Source organism: Genypterus blacodes, unplaced genomic scaffold (assembly GCF_046128005.1).
Source record: "Genypterus blacodes isolate CSIRO-AG114 ecotype Tasmania unplaced genomic scaffold, CSIRO-AGI_Gbla_v1 ptg000012l_1, whole genome shotgun sequence".
NCBI classification, from domain to species: Eukaryota; Metazoa; Chordata; class Actinopteri; order Ophidiiformes; family Ophidiidae; genus Genypterus; species Genypterus blacodes.
In genome coordinates this window covers 5,931,809-5,947,888 of record NW_027466826.1, presented here as the reverse complement: position 1 = coordinate 5,947,888, position 16,080 = coordinate 5,931,809, and the positions used below count along the sequence as shown (strand labels likewise).

Genomic DNA, 16,080 nt, shown 5'->3' with positions numbered 1-16,080 from the left:
TTAAAGCCTTTTAAAGTCCCAGATGAAGTTCCGAGCTCTCGGGAGAAAGAGAATCAAAGCTATTCCCAGTGTATCTTGGACCGGATCTTTGGGCTCTTTGCTGGGCAATCAGCGACAGGATGTTGACCTTCCATTGTTTCCAGCTGTCACAGTCACATTATCAGCAGGTGTAGCATCGGGTTGAACAAACCCCAAATCAAAGCAGAACCACACCTTACTTGATAAAATGCCTTAAGGGTTTCTAATGGTGACTTAAAGCCTTAACTCAGGTGCTGTAAGTGAAACTATTTTTACTTATGAGTTTACTTAGTAAGACTGTTCTTCCTTTGATTGCACAACATGCTCTAGTATTTTGATCTTAACATGTATAGAGATGTTCTTAAAAGACAAGACACTGTTGACATGTATTGAAATGTATTTATTAATTTTCCCCCTTTCCTCAATCCAGTCTGATCTGCATTCTTTAGATCCAGATGTTTAGATGTTCCTGGAGGAGTTGGAGGAGGGCTATGTCGTTTTTTTTAAATATGATTAGTCTTCAAAAAAACTGAATCTGAAATGGGAAAAGAGATTTATTCCGATTAAGTAATTGTTTAATTGACAATTTAAGGGTTTATCCTCATGTGCAGTTTCATCTTAGTTCTTTTTTCTTGAATTTTCTTACTTTGTGTCATCTGTGAAGGGTCCAGTGTTAAAGGGAGTCAACCTGAAATGGACAACACCTTCATCACGTTTAAACCTCTCGCCACGTTTTATAGTCAAAAGACTTTCAACGCTCGTGGAGGCAGTGGTCGAGTGGGTAGAGCTTCCGTAGAGCTTCCGCTTAAGAACCGGAGGGTTGCCGGTTCGAGTCCCTGCCGAGGTGCCCCTGAGCAAGGCACCGAACCCTCAATTGCTCCCCCCTCTGCGAAGGGTGGTAATATAATCTAATGTAAGTCGCTTTGGATAAAAGCGTCTGCCAAATGATCGTAATGTAATGTAACGCTCCTAAATTACGATTTAGCTTTGTCAGCACAATACAGTTTCACCATAATTTCCTCACAAACTTAATGAAAACAGTAACAACTGTATTCATTGCTGTTGTCATCCAGTCATTCTATTCCGCACTGAGACCCAGTTGAGCACCAGTTTCCCAAATTGAATCCAGTTTTCATCCAATCAGAACCTGTGTGTGTGTGTGTGTGTGTGTGTGCGTGCGTGTGTGTGTGTGTGTGTGTGTGTGTGTGTGTGTGTGTTTTGCCGGTGTCTCCTTTCCTCTCCAACCGCGTCATTTTTAGCCGAGCAGCGACTCTGGAGCGGAGCAGCTGCCGGACTGTTTGTCTTGTCAGGCCCAGACAAGATTTGTGAAAGTGTGCTTGAGGAGTGTGTGAGAAGTGTGTGCGGACCTGTGTGTGTGGGGGGGGGACTTTCGAAGGGTCAGAGCTGCGGTGGCAGTGAGAGGAGGAGATGGTTCCGGTCCTTTCAGCAGGATGGACCGGAGGAGGAAAGCCGTGCCTGGGTTCGTCCCCTGCTGTCTCTTGCTGGCCGTGGCTGTTGTCCCCGTCTCCGTGACTGTCTCTGTCCCTGCTGAGGTAAGCAGGCTCGGGGTTTCGGCGTGTGTGTGTGTACATGACGGGGCTTAACGTCACCGCAGACCCGCTACACACAGCTGGGGCTTTACGCACTTTACGCATAGATCTGTGTTACAATCCTAAACAAACATGGAAGATTTATTCAGTAAGTAAACACATATGAGAGTGATTTGAATGTATATGTTGAGAGGGAGAGAGAGAAAAGATCCGACAATTATTTACTTTTTGAGACTAAAATAAAAGAACAAATAAGAATGAAATGAGATAGAATGTTTGCACGTCTACCATTTTACATTGTTCGCTTGAATAACAAACATAATTAAGTCTGTGTGTGTTTATTCTTGATGTGACCTGCATGATACGTGTGTCATGTCTGTTTATCCATCTGTTTATCTGTCTGTTATCACTGATTGATTGATTTGATACTTCATTTTGTATTTCCTTCACATTATCGGCAGCTCCGTGTCTGACCTCTTTATCTCTATCACTCCATCTACACGGTTAACTGTGGAATTGAAAAAACGTCACATAAAGTCCAGTCCAGTGCGGAAATGTTGATTTTGTAGTTTCCTGTTTATGGAATGTCCAGCTTTAAAACAGAACAAAGAGCACATGATCGTTGACTTTAAGTACACACTGGTGACAAGAAGCAAACTCGCTCATTTCTCCCTTGTGTTTCGCTGATTTGGCGCCCCCTGGTGGCCGAAGGGTGTAACAGCTTCACATGTTACCCTTTGACACTCAGTCGTTTATGTGCTACAGTTATGATACTATAGGATACTGCTAGTGTCATATTACAGTATACTAGTGTGCATGTGTGGCACAACCCGTAATTCCAGTGAAATAGATTGAAATATATCTCCAGGTGTTGCATTTTTGTTATGAAATCATTGAAAAGCTTTGTCGTTAAGTAAATGCTGTTATCGGTAACAAATACTTGAATGTCACTGCTGTCTTCCTGATACTTTTCTATTGCTTCCACAGGTTTCTCAACACGGATATCTGGATACTCTGCAGAGCGCAAGTACGTTTGTCACATTTTTGTCTTTTTATTAGGACCTGTGGGCATTTTGAGCAAACTTGCTGGCGTAGAGAAAACAGGAATATTCACAAGGAGAGGTTTTATAAGCCACATGCATACAGTGCTTTGTCTTTGAAGCCTCACTCTTGCCCTGTATATGCAGGGCAAGTGTGGAGTCTACCCGCCTCTGCCCCACCCCCCACCCCCTCCAGTCAGGACTCAAATACTTAAGCTATGAACCTAACACAGAGCAGAGATCCTCCTCCCTTTGGATCCAGTTTGCTTTCTTTCCAGCCCTCTTCCTCCTCACATCAGGTCTCTGCTTTTCTCCTTTCTACCCATTGTTTTACTCCTACTATGACCAGTCATTCCCCCCTTTTGCCTAGTTTACAAAGCTCACAAAAGCCTATGTTTATGGCTCATAATTTATGGTTGTCAGGCTTCAGGCTTGATGGTAACGCAGCTCTCCCTCTGACTTCATACATGTGGAACTCAGCTGTTTTCCGTCTTAAACCTGCCAGCTGTAGGAATGACTCCAGTGTACAAATGCAGGTGTCAGGTAGTGACATTTGGAAACGCCACGCACACACACACCCGCGCTGTTCTCCTTCATGTAATGGTCGGCATGTGTTTATGTGTGTGAGAAACCAGTCACATGTCGAGTCATCAGGAAGTAGATGTGAATATTTACGGATCAGTTTTACAGTCGGTGCTGCATTTGGTTACTGTTGATGTGCCTTTCCTCCATTTTAGCTGCAGTGTCGTTTAGTAAAAACACCATCTGCCTACCAGATGACCGAGTATCTGCTGATGTTTGATGTCGACGCCACGCTTCACGTGCCGGCTATTCGTAAGCCTCCTACCAAGCAGAGACTTAGTTCATCAGATCCAGATCCAAGTTCACATCTGAACCAAACTGCTATTGGGAGGCTACCCTAAGATAAATAGACCTTTTGTTGTCATTCTGATTGTTGTTTTATTTGTGAACTAACTGAATATATTGAGAGAGAAAACAACATCCCAATATTAAGGACCAATAAAAATATCTTGGAGTCTGTTTTTGTAGATTAAGATAATATTGTTGAAAAATAATCAGATCTGAATCTCTGATGGTCTTGCAGTATCACACACACACACACACACACACACACACACACACACACACACACACACACACACACACACACACACACACACTCTTCAGTTGTCATTAGGTGTATGTTGATGATTGAATATCACATGAAGCATAAATGATAAACAATGCAAAAACACACACACACAAGCTCTTCCAACGTGAAATAAGTGCATGTGACTGTCCCATCTTGTCCCTGTAGGCTCCTCTTTGCATACACGCCCCCCTTTACGGGAGCGCACACGTCACTACATTTAGAAAGCTGGTGTCAACAAATCGTGCTGATTAGCGTCGTCATAAAACCGATAAGGCTTGATTGTGGGATTTTGATTTTGCCTGCTTTGCTGTTAAACTTCCTTCGTACACGCCTCTCTGCTCTTCAACTAACACAGCACTGCATATTTCCCAGCTTGCTCTTCGTATCCGCCGATTGGCCAAATCAGGTGCATTGACTTGATCAAGAGCTGGTGCCTCCCCTGATCTTGATTAGCCAACCACACATGATTGGGTACCTTTGATGTAGAGATTATGTCAGAGAGACCGAAGCGTTCACCAAATCAGGAACATCAGTCAATTTGTAACTTTGATGGAGCTGCTCAACTCCATGTGATTCTCTGGCGCCCTCTCGGATTTAAAGAAAGGCCTAAAGACCAAAACCCTCGAAGAACACCTTCACACCTAACAATGTCTTGATTTTGTTTACATGCTGCAGCTTTATGGCACTTATGATGTCGTGTGGAACTAGATTTGTCTTGATTTGACAGCTGATGATTGTGTTTTCTCTCAAATTATATTTCAGTCATCCTTTGTTGATTAGATATCCATTAACAGCATAAGAATTGTTGTTGTTGATCATGTAATGTGATCTGTAATAACACTCACTGGTTGATGCTCTGTGTTTACAGCTCCACTCTCCTGTGTAGAAGGCTTTACAGAATTGGGCTTATATAACGGCTCAGTGTCCCAGACAGACTCGGGGTCCCTCTGTCTGAAATGGACAGACTTCCCCGACTACATGCGTCAGTACCCAGGCAGAGGCCTCGCAGACCACAGCTTCTGCCGAAATCCAGACAGAGAGACTAAACCCTGGTGCTTCTTCAGGCAGAGCTCAGGGGCCATCGGCTGGGCCTACTGTGACTGTCATCAAGGTGAGATGGAGGGAAGGAAGGAAGGATGGATGGAAGGATGGATGGATGGATGGATGGATGGATGGATGGATGGATGGATGGATGGATGAAAGGAAGGTAGGGAGGAAGGAAGGATGGATGGATGGAACGATGGAACGATGGATAGATGTATGGAAAGATGGATGGAAGGAAGGAAGGATGGATGGATGGATGGAAGGATGGATGGATGGATGGATGGATGGATGGATGGATGGAAGGAAGGATGAAGGGAGGCAGTGGCTCAGTGGGTAGTGCTTCCGCTTGGGAACCGGAGGGTTGCCGGTTCGAGCCCCTGCCGAGGTGCCCCTGAGCAAGGCACCGAACCCTCAATTGCTCCCCCCTCTGCGTAGGGTGGTAATGTAATGTAAGTCGCTTTGGATAAAAGCGTCTGCCAAAATGCTCGTAATGTAATGTAATGTAATGAATGGATGGAAGGATGGAAGGATGGATGAATGGATGGAACGATGGATGGATGGATGGATGGAACGATGGATGGATGGAAGTTTGACAGACTGGATGACTGATATTAATGATGCAACGATGGGCTTGACCTCTACTCCTTTGAGTTCCTTTTCATACTTAATTTTACAACTACAAACATTCTTCTTTCTGTGTCTCATGCAGGTGCATCCAGATTGATAGGGGGGTCAACAAGCCGGAGTGGGCGTCTGGAGGTCTACCTGAACGGCCAGTGGGGAGCGGTGTGCGACACACACTGGACTGACCGTGATGCCAGCGTCATATGCAGGCAACTCGGACTGGGGTGAGTTTAACATCATATGGGACTACAGCCTTCTGCATCATGATTCCTGAGCTCTGCGACATGTCAGTGAACGTGTCATACACACCACCACTACACAGCACCATGCTCCTTTCTATTTATGTCACTCCAGGCCTGTAGCAGATACATAACTGTGTCTGTCATCATAGGTGGCTGTAAAAGACACTTCAGCTTCACACATTATGTTTTTGTTTTATTGTTTATTCAGTTGTCCTTTAGTTTTCATGTTGTTGAACAAGAACAACATTTGGTTTGCCAGGTTGGTCTATCAAAATCCTTTGGTTTGTGTGTGCTTTGCATTATTTGAGTTTTTAATCCTCTAATTACACAGAGAAGACCTTCCAATAGACAATTTGACTACTCAATCCAATTTAATACCAACATTACATCTACTTGTTACTACACGTTTACCTTTACTTGACTTTCTTTTTCTTCGTTTTATGGCTTCATCTTTCCATGTTTTTGCCTCCTGTGCAGTGAGATCGGTACGGCCGTGCGACACTCCTACTTCGGCCCAGGTTCGGGAGTCTTCCACTATGAGCGTCTGAGTTGCCGTGGTGATGAGAATTCCATGCTGGATTGCAAGAGCAGAAAGTTTGTCAGTAGCGATTGTAACCATGGCAATGAAGCAGGGGTCGTATGTGCTGCGCCTGAAGGTAAGATGAACTATCTTACATCCCATTTATATCTGGCATAAGTTTATATACTTTGTGAATGTATATAGGAAATGTTTATGGATTAAAATACTGATATACATTCCTTCTGAGATCTCGTAGAAAATTTGGGATTCTTTCATGTAAACCTAGAAATGAAGACATTTTTAGGATTTTGGAAATAAGAAACAAAAAAAGGTTTTGACAAAGATGTAATTATTCAGTTTCTGCACTATTTCATGGTCATTAATCAATTTAAGCTTGGCCAAAACTGGAACGGTTGTATTCAAAGCACGTTCAGGCAGACCGTAACTGACCACACCATCAGAAAGACAGATACATAAATACATGTTTGTTGAGAGATAGAACAGAAACCTCATGACGCAGACAAAATATGCTGAATAAAGAAAGAGAGACTCAAATCAAGACTAACAAAAGAAGGCATGAGTATCAATCTGTCAACCACTTCTCAGGAAGACAAACAAGGTCAAACACTTGGCATGTGTGAGATTAATAGTAGTAACAGAAGGGTTTATGATAACAGTGTATCAAAACAACGGTGAGACACGGTGGTGGGAATATTAAAGTCGGGGGGTGTTGTGTCTACTCTGGAGACGCCTGCACCGATTGGACTACACCCAGACACAGGAACAGTATCACTCCACTCTACAGAGACGTGTTATACCCTCTGGTTTGGATCTTTGAGGAGAAAGATTCATACTGCAGCAGTATAATTAACTAAATCATACCTTAAAGCTTTGCAAAAACTGCTGACTGTCATGGACTTCCCCGCCAATTTCCATCCAATTTGCATTCAATTAGAAAATACTGCAAAATAGAAGCATTTTCAGTGGTTTCAGACTTTTGGACCCTACTGTATATGCAATGAAACACAATAACACATTGTTTTGGTGTTTCATTCTATATCGTAAGTTTTATCAAGTGTTACATTAAAACATTTTCTACATCTAAGTAAGCTGAAGTACACATATAATAGAAAGATACCATTGAAATAAACAACCTTACTCTTATTTGTATATTGTATTTACATAAATAACTAAAACCTTCATATGACATGGTTGGCAGCATAAACCAATAATATTTGTTGTTTTGACCTTTTGATTGTCAGGCAGTGGCGCCCCCCTGAGGCTGGTGGGAGGCGTGGAGGAGTTTCAGGGACGCGTAGAGGTTTATCGCAATGGCAGATGGGGGACCATTTGTGATGATCAGTGGGACGACATAGATGCTGAGGTGGTGTGCAGACAGCTGGGCCTGAGGTGAGGGTGAAGTCAGGTCACAGCACCTCCACGTCGACTTGACAACTCCATTTAGAGCGTTTGAGCACCAGTGTTGGCAGGAACATGGTTCTACTGGGATAAACCTCTAGCATCACCATTTTAGGTGGAAGGAAACAAAGGATTTCATCACAATTCTCTCTCCATTGTTTTGTGTCTGTTTTCAAAATTCCAATCTAGGAGAATAAACAAGGTGACTGAGAGGTTTGGGAGTTCCAGTGAACTATTGGTACTCCCTCTGTCTCAGAATATGAATAGCCCACATTTTACACTAATTCGTAACAGAGCCCTGAAAAACCAGAATCAGATGTGCATACTTTACATTCTGACCTGACCTGAAAGGAACCTGAGAACTCCAGTATTATACCGTCACTCACTATCGCAGTTTTATTTGATTCATTGATCAAAACCATACAAGTTAATGTTTAATTTCATCTTTCAGTATATCTCATCTGTAACACTGTTGTTGGGTCCTGATCATCAGGGGTGAGGCCAAGGCGTTGACGTGGGCTCACTTTGGTCAGGGATCTGGTCCCATCTTCCTAGACGGAGTTCAATGTTCAGGAAATGAGCTTTCTCTGGACGAATGTCCGCACAACAGCTGGGAGGAACACAACTGTGACCACATGGAAGATGCTGGAGTTACCTGTAACCCACACACAGGTCAGAGAACCCCTTTTCTTCTTCTTCTTCTACTTCTTTTATTCTTCTGGTCCCAAATTACTACAGAGAATGAAGACTGTTGAGAAGAAGTGTTAATTCCAATAGTTTTAGTTATTCATCTCTTATAACTAAAATAATTACTTACTTACTTTTAGCATTTTTGCCCCATGATTTTTACGTACTGTGAGATTTTCCTTTTGCTCAGAGATGGAAATTGGTTTGAGGCACTACACTACTCTGAGTATCTGATGGTTGGTGTGCCTGCAGATGGAGATGTCCGCCTGGTGGGGGCCGATGTTCATTGGGAGGGCCGCGTGGAGGTTTACCACAAGGGTGAATGGGGAACAGTGTGTGACGACAGCTGGACTGAGCTGAATGCACAGGTAGTGTGCAGACAGATGGGCTTCAGGTCAGTGTCAGCACGTCACTTCTCTGTGTTGCCTTCACTCTATCTGTCAATACTACAGAGCAGTTGGCGTGTTTACAGAGAGTCTCTGTCTGCACATGTTAAGGAAACCTCTCGGTAATCAAACAAGTAAAAGCCTTGCAAAAACCTTCAAATGTGGCCCTATATGTCTAAGGTTAAGTGTTAATCACACACTTCATTCATTGTTACAAAGCTTGTAAAGATGATCAATATTGCTTCATTTACAACACTATACTGTGATTGTATTTTTCCGTGTAGTGGCAGAGCGGAAGTGGCCCCTGATGGAGTGTATGATGAGGGGCGGGGGTTGATCCTGCTGGATGAGGTGCAGTGTCAGGGAGCAGAGAGCTCTCTGCTGGCCTGCAGCCACACTGACTGGGGGCACCATGACTGCTCCCACAGCGAGGATGTCGGGGTCCGCTGTGAGAGAGGAGGGGACACTAATAAAATGCTGCCGCCTCCTACTGGTAGGTACACATTTTATTACTCATTGGGATGTTGTTATGCTTCTTGTACTGTAGATGGTGCTTCTTTTTATGTTTCTGTGTGATATCCTTCTGGAGAGGTTTGCTGATGATTTCACTTTAAGTGATAGATAACACGTCACTTTCTCTGATCTGTTTTACTTGAGAAATGTGTTTTGTATGTTTCAATTCTTTGGTAGCATCCAACTATCAGAGCACACAGTTTTACACGATAAATGTCGGTGTAGTGACTAAAATATGTTCTTGATTGTGCTGTATTAGATAGCTGCATAGTGCTTATTCCTCAATGCTTATTCCACTTACTTTAATGGGAATTTAGACATTTTAAACAAAGTGGAAATGCAATGAATTCACCAAGATATCGTAAGAAGAAGAGAACTCATATAAACAGTGTGTTTTGTTACAGGATTACTGGTAATCAGGAGATGTCATGAAGGTTGAGGATGAAGACTTATTCTGCTATAGACAAATCAGCCATGTTACTACAGTGCCCCCTTTTCAAATTAGTTAGTGACACCTGTGCCTATATGTTGGAATCTAAAACACTGAAACGTAGATGTAAACAGAAATAAAGTCATTCATGAAGGTAACAGAAATTCCATGTGTTGGTGAAGACACAAGAAGGGTAATTTTGTCTTGGGCTTCTGTTACAGATTTGGGATTAAGGTTTTGCTGAGTAACGTTATACACTTTTTTCCCCCCATCATGTTTCAAGAGTCTTTGGACTGACTCGGATCTTGGAACATGTATTTATAGAAGCAATGAAATCAGAATTGGACTTTAAGCATTTTCTCTGCCTGTACTGAGCTCGCTCCTTAAAATACAGCTTACACTCAAGATTGACAGAACATTGAGAATCCTGGTGGTTAAATGTCCCCTGTAACGTTTGTTTGCAGGTCCTCTGGTGCGCTTGGTAGCCGGAGAGAGCAGGAAGGAGGGCAGAGTGGAAGTCTTCATCAACGGCCAGTGGGGTAGTGTGTGTGACGACGGCTGGAACAATGTGAATGCAGCTGTAGTATGCAGACAGCTGGGATACAAGTTAGTATGAATCACATCTTCTCCATCTCTCAGGGACTAAAACTATGATTTTAATTCAGCTCCTTAATGAATCTGACCTTATCTTACTTGCGAATCATCTTTACTTTCTTTATGACAAACCTGATTGGTTAAATCTTATAAAAAGCAGGTTTCCAAAAACATACACAGCTATTACCACAGGATGTAGGAAGCGTATCAAACAATTAATATAAGAAGAAGAAATGTCAGTTATTTTAGAGCCAAATCCACATGCTGTAATGTTTATTGTGTGTGTGTGTGTGTGTGTGTTCTCTCAGCGGTGTGTCTAAAGCTCGCTCCATGGCGTACTTCGGTGAGGGTCAAGGGCCAATCCACCTAGACAATGTGCGTTGCTCGGGCAGTGAGGCGTCTCTAGGCCAGTGTCCTGCTGACGGTCAGGAAGGCCACGACTGTCGGCACAGTGAGGACGCAGGTGTCATCTGTGATTACACTCTGGATCCTGTGGGAGATGTCACCATGGCAACACAGACCTGTGGCCTGAGGCTCAACAACCAGCGTCGCCGTCGACGCAGGATCATCGGCGGTGATAAGTCGCTCAGGTCAGCACAGAGAAACTCCACTCATATACACACTCATCCTTTATGTTTGCTTTATTTCATTTTGGCTTATTAAGTTTGTTGGGGACAATGTAGTTGAACGGATGATGACGATGATGATGATGATGAAGAGTTAAGCACAAAGGTCTGTTTCAGTTTGGTTTTAGTGCCCAGATGTTGAAAGACATTAACATTAAGAACAAGCACCTATTAAAATGATGAACAAAACATTGTACATGCGTGCAAGACAAGAAAATAGGTCATCAAAACTCATGCCGCTGGGGTTGGGAGGGGGGAGTCCGTGCATACACAACAATGTCAGTCTCTGTTGGAAACTAAGAAGGTTGTTTACATCTTACAGGTGAGAGAGGAATACATCTGGAGAATGACAAAGTGAGGGAATTGTGATATTGTAGTCTGAAACAATGGCGTTTCTTTCTACCGCCTTGAAAGAGTCTGCACAGAATGTCTCTTGTTCTAATAATAAACTGTCCAAACCATTTGCATGGTGCTGAATCAGCATCACCTCAGCTATACGTTAATTGCTTCCACATGGCTCCACGTGTGAACTCACCCTTCTGTAGAGAAAGAGGTAATTGCTTAGCTGAGGTAAAAGCTGATACAATTCAAATGCAAACGGTTTAGACAGTTTATTATTGCTTACATTAGTTTGACTTATTCAACAGCTAGTGGCAATGATCCTTTGCAGTTGTACTGACAGCTTCATGTTCTTGTGCATGTATGTTCTTTCAGGGGTGATTGGCCCTGGCAGGTGTCTCTGTGGCTCAGGACTCAGTCTAAAGGCCACCATCCCCTGTGTGGAGCGTCCCTCATCAACTCCTGCTGGGTTCTCACTGCCGCCCACTGCTTCAAGAGGTGGGAGACGTTACTCTCTACTGGTCATTGCCTGCCATTACATGCAATACGAAGATACCCACACAATCCTGGCTCTAAAAGGAGAATTTATGAAGATGGGTTGAACATAGCAGCAAGAGACCAAGCCCTGCACATTTCCAAATTTCTCCCTGCTCTACACACACCTGATTAGTTAAAAGGCATTTGTTCAGTTGAATTAGGTAATCAGGTAGAATAGTTTCCTTTTTCCCTCAAAGTTAGCTATGTTTTGCCCCAGAAACACAGATTTATACAAACACACACACAAATAATCCAAAGGGTCAGTTTGTCTAATTTTGTGTCATTTGTGTTACGTTCAAACTCAAAAACCTTGATGCTGTCACTATGACCCTCATTCTTTCCTCCTGCTCTGTTCCCTCTTTGCTCCTCTAGATTTGGAAGGGACCCGAGTCGTTACGTGTTGCGTCTCGGTGACTACCACACAGTGGAGCAGGACGACTTTGAACGCAGTTTGTCCCCTGGTCGCATCGTTATCCACAAAAAGTACCAAATTCAGGGATGGGAGTATGACATTGCCTTGATAAGGCTCAAAGGCACAGAGGGCAACTGTGTGGCATTCAACCCTCACACGAACGCTGTGTGCATGCCAGAGCCGGGCAACAAGTGGGAAAAAAGGCCTGCTGCCTGTGTGATCACTGGCTGGGGGGTCACAGGTATGAGACCACCCACACACACACACACACACACACACACACACACACACACACACACACACACACACACACACACACACACACACACCAAGCAATCAAATGTGTTCAACAAGCTTTCACAAGGTTTTACATTATCTCCAATATAGCCAGTAAACAATTACTATAGAAATATTCATTTAACTATTTGTGTAATTGTCTGGTTTGAGTAACACAACGACTGAAATCATTTATCTGCTCTGTTACTGCAAGGTGTATTTCACTTGTCATGTTACTGACTTCCTTTTTATTGTTTCCGCCTTGGTGCTGTCAGACTCTGAGTACTCTCGGACCCTGCTGCAGGCCTGGGTCCCCCTGCTACCATCTTGGAAGTGTAAGAAGCAATATGGCAATCGCTTCACCAGCCGTATGCTTTGTGCCGGCAGCTTGTCGCTTCGCCACCGTGTGGACAGTTGTCAGGGTGACAGTGGAGGCCCATTGGTGTGCCAGGGGCAGGGAGGGCGTTGGGTACTGACAGGAATAATATCCTGGGGTCACGGCTGTGGTGACCCCTCCTTCCCTGGAGTGTACACACGAGTTAGCAGGTTCTCGCGGTGGATTGAGCAAGTCATCAGCAAACCCTACAAGAACTTATGATGACTAAACCAGACTAAAGAACCAGTGTTATGAAGATGCCTCAGGGCTGCTGGAGGTGGCCTGTATTTATAAAGAAGAAGCCTACAAGCCACTGGGCCTACGTTCTGCCTACTCAAGTCCCACCCTGAGCCATTCACATATCTTTGACCCTATCACTTGAAGAAGCTTGGTAATGACACTATGTTTCCATGATGAGGACTGAGTGACGGAAAGAGTGCATGAAATGCACCAGGATGATTAAAGAGCTTGCAAATGAACAAAATTGCACTAAACAGCTTTGCCCTGAGATGACACTGCGCCACCCAAGGTCACAAGAAGCCAAAGCTGGTCTGACAGCGGCAGTGAGTTTAGAAGAATGTGTCTTATTCTGTGGTGTGATCTTGTGTTTGTACATACAGATTTTCTTCACTTCATCAACATTCCAAGTGTGTGGCTTATCCAACACCACCAGTCAAACCATTACATATGCAAGGAACTAACACACCAGAAACTCAGAGAATGATCATGATTCCCAGAAAGCCATAACAGTATTTGTTTCCAAGTATTTTTATTGAGGATAGTATGAATTGACAAAACCATGAGCATGTGGTTATAATATTGTTTTTTTAATTTAAACCTAGAAAATATCTGAAAATAATGATAATAAGTAATAGGTAACACTTAGACAAAACACAGGAAGGAAACAAAAAAGAAACCAAAGAAGAGAAAAAAAACAACAAACTAACAACAACAACTAAACCCGCAGTCACCCAACAGCTTATTGGGAGCAAAGAGTACAACTATACATACAGTATGTTACAGAGTATTATAGCATTTAACAAACCAGCCTCTAGTCCAGCAGGACCTGCAAGTCTGTAAAGCTTGATGTGCAATTTTGCCATTTGTGAAAAAACTTGACTGATCACATAGATCAAGAACTTACCACATACCACTTTCTTGCTCTGACTCACCAGGAGAGGTGTGTTCCAATTCTAATATTATTCCTTTTTGCTCCTTATGTAACCCAAAACACATGTGTATTCTGTAGAAGTCTGTGATCAGACAAACGTGCCCTTTCCCTGGAAATCAGTTACTACAGAGGATCTGACACAGCCGGCTGTGCCAACACATCAACAGACGCTTGATCAAATGTGTGAAAGGACAAGAAACAGCGTTAACTCCTTCCTTTATTTGGAATTGTCTTTGTCTGGAGCATCATCTGCTTAAAATGACTGATGTGGGTTATGTGATGATCTAAATGTTAAAAGACTATAAAACAATAAATGACCTCTCCGTATGTCGCTGTAACCTGCAGTATTGCTCTGTTTATGTCCTGAGTTCACTAAAGCACGGCTGCAGCTGATCTTAAACCTTCTTGTGTAATTCTCTGAACATGTGACACATTTAGAAATTAAATGATGTTTGTCTCAGGTGGGAGGAGTTGTGGAGATATTCAAATTTATCGCACAATTTCACACACTCCACAGTCTTGTGTCGAGAATGCAAGCAGATTTGAAAATACATTCGACTGCATCTGACACAACCTTGGATTATAAAAAAAGATAAGATAATCGTTTATTCGTCCCACAATGGGGAAATTCACATTGTTACAGCAGCAAAGTGGATAGAGCAAAGCAATAAAGGGCATTTAAATAAAATAAGGGCCTATCAAAAGTAAATCAGCCTAACAGAAGGACAACAATACAACCAAGTACAAAAATTGCAAATCGATGAATATGTTATGTTAATAGCAATTGAGGTTACTTGTGGTGACATTTGAATAAACACAAAGTGGCTATTGCTGCTGCTGTTTTAGTGGACATGTTTGTGATGCTCCACCAGGGTCATTTCAGTGAACGTGCCAGTGTTTGTGATGACAGCAAGACAGCGGTGTCCTTGGTACTGACTTTTGTGCGGCGCTTTGTTCAAGGAAATGTGGTAAATTTAAGTTTGATCACAAATCACAGTAAAGGAAGTAACAGGTGGTAAAGACCATTGTAAGTCTCAACCCCCTGTATTGAGTGTTAGTGTTGAGTTGGTAGACTTAATGTAGAGGCTGCACCTGTTGAACATTTTGTTACCTTTGCTGATTCTAGTACTGGTGACTTTGTTTTTGAGGTGCGGGACGGTTTTAACAGTCTCAGCTATTCCTTTGCATAAAATGGTGCTCAATTCCACTTTGGTGCAAGGAGAAATGGGGGTTGGGGTCCGGCCATAGCTGCCTAATGAAAGGGTCGACCTTATCTCGGGCTGGTGGTGGTGTCTAGGCGGATGCCCGTCCATCTCCTGTGGTTACTTGTCCAACTGAGTCAGGTTTTCCTAGGAAACTTCCAGGAGATTGCTCCAGGTCTTATCAGCATGCATGGTTACATGTTCCAAAGAAAACAGTAAAACAGAGAAAGCAGCAGTTAGACATGATGACCCAGATTCTGTTATACTGTCTGATTTTCCTCTCTCTGTGTCCTGGATAGAGCAGGCATTCTTTAAAATAAGTCTTTGACCAAGTTATGCCTAATTCTGATGTAGGAAATCCTGCTTGTGGGCATTTTCTGCATAATGTGGAAGTGGGTGCAAGTGGAGATGCTTTTGTCAGGGATTCTATTTTTCAGCTGGGTTTACCATCTAAATTATGTCCCCTTGATTTGAAACTGTCATGTGCCATCATGTTTACTAAGTACAGTCCATACTTATTTTGGCTGTGAGTAAATTTCTTCTCATATCATAATGAATACCTCAATTATCTTATAAATACCTGTACCTTCATATGTTTGTGTTGTTTTGATAAGCAAGGGGTCTTGCATTTGCAAAGGGCACTTTTCATTTCATTTAGATAATATATATATATATAGATATAGATATATATATATATTAGATTAAATAGATAACATTTGCAGTTGTTTTTTGCCAAATTATAGTAGCAGGTGTCATGAGTTCAAAAAACCCATAATGGCATCACGAATGATGTCACCGATTCACCCCTCATGAATGATGTCACGTATGAAGGCTAAAGTAGAGAGCATACTTAAGAGTGTACTTTAGGGTACAGTGCCTATTGAAGGACAGATCAGGGAAATGAAGTGTCCACACATCCTG

At 42.8% G+C, this 16,080-nt stretch overlaps 1 protein-coding gene across 1 annotated transcript; it reads left to right on the top strand.

The window, feature by feature from the left end:
- The first annotated feature begins 1,277 nt into the window (after positions 1-1,277).
- On the top strand, positions 1,278-14,902 carry LOC143010768 (neurotrypsin). The gene is made up of 14 exons (XM_076163302.1): positions 1,278-1,571; positions 2,556-2,595; positions 4,630-4,872; positions 5,515-5,653; positions 6,149-6,327; positions 7,454-7,601; positions 8,104-8,282; positions 8,550-8,691; positions 8,968-9,176; positions 10,091-10,232; positions 10,529-10,810; positions 11,561-11,683; positions 12,095-12,375; positions 12,686-14,902. The coding sequence occupies exons 1-14, from the start codon at positions 1,470-1,472 to the stop codon at positions 13,006-13,008; spliced, it is 2,532 nt and encodes an 843-aa protein (XP_076019417.1). The 5' UTR covers positions 1,278-1,469; the 3' UTR covers positions 13,009-14,902.
- The last annotated feature ends 1,178 nt before the right edge of the window (positions 14,903-16,080 follow it).

Bases quoted from the DNA above. Each gene is read 5' to 3' on its own strand.
- LOC143010768 (XM_076163302.1), top strand. From the start codon at position 1,470: ATGGACCGGAGGAGGAAAGCCGTGCCTGGGTTCGTCCCCTGCTGTCTC. The intron at 2,596-4,629 runs GTACGTTTGTCA...CTGTGTTTACAG, and splicing joins GGATACTCTGCAGAGCGCAA to CTCCACTCTCCTGTGTAGAA. The intron at 8,692-8,967 runs GTCAGTGTCAGC...TTTTCCGTGTAG, and splicing joins TGCAGACAGATGGGCTTCAG to TGGCAGAGCGGAAGTGGCCC.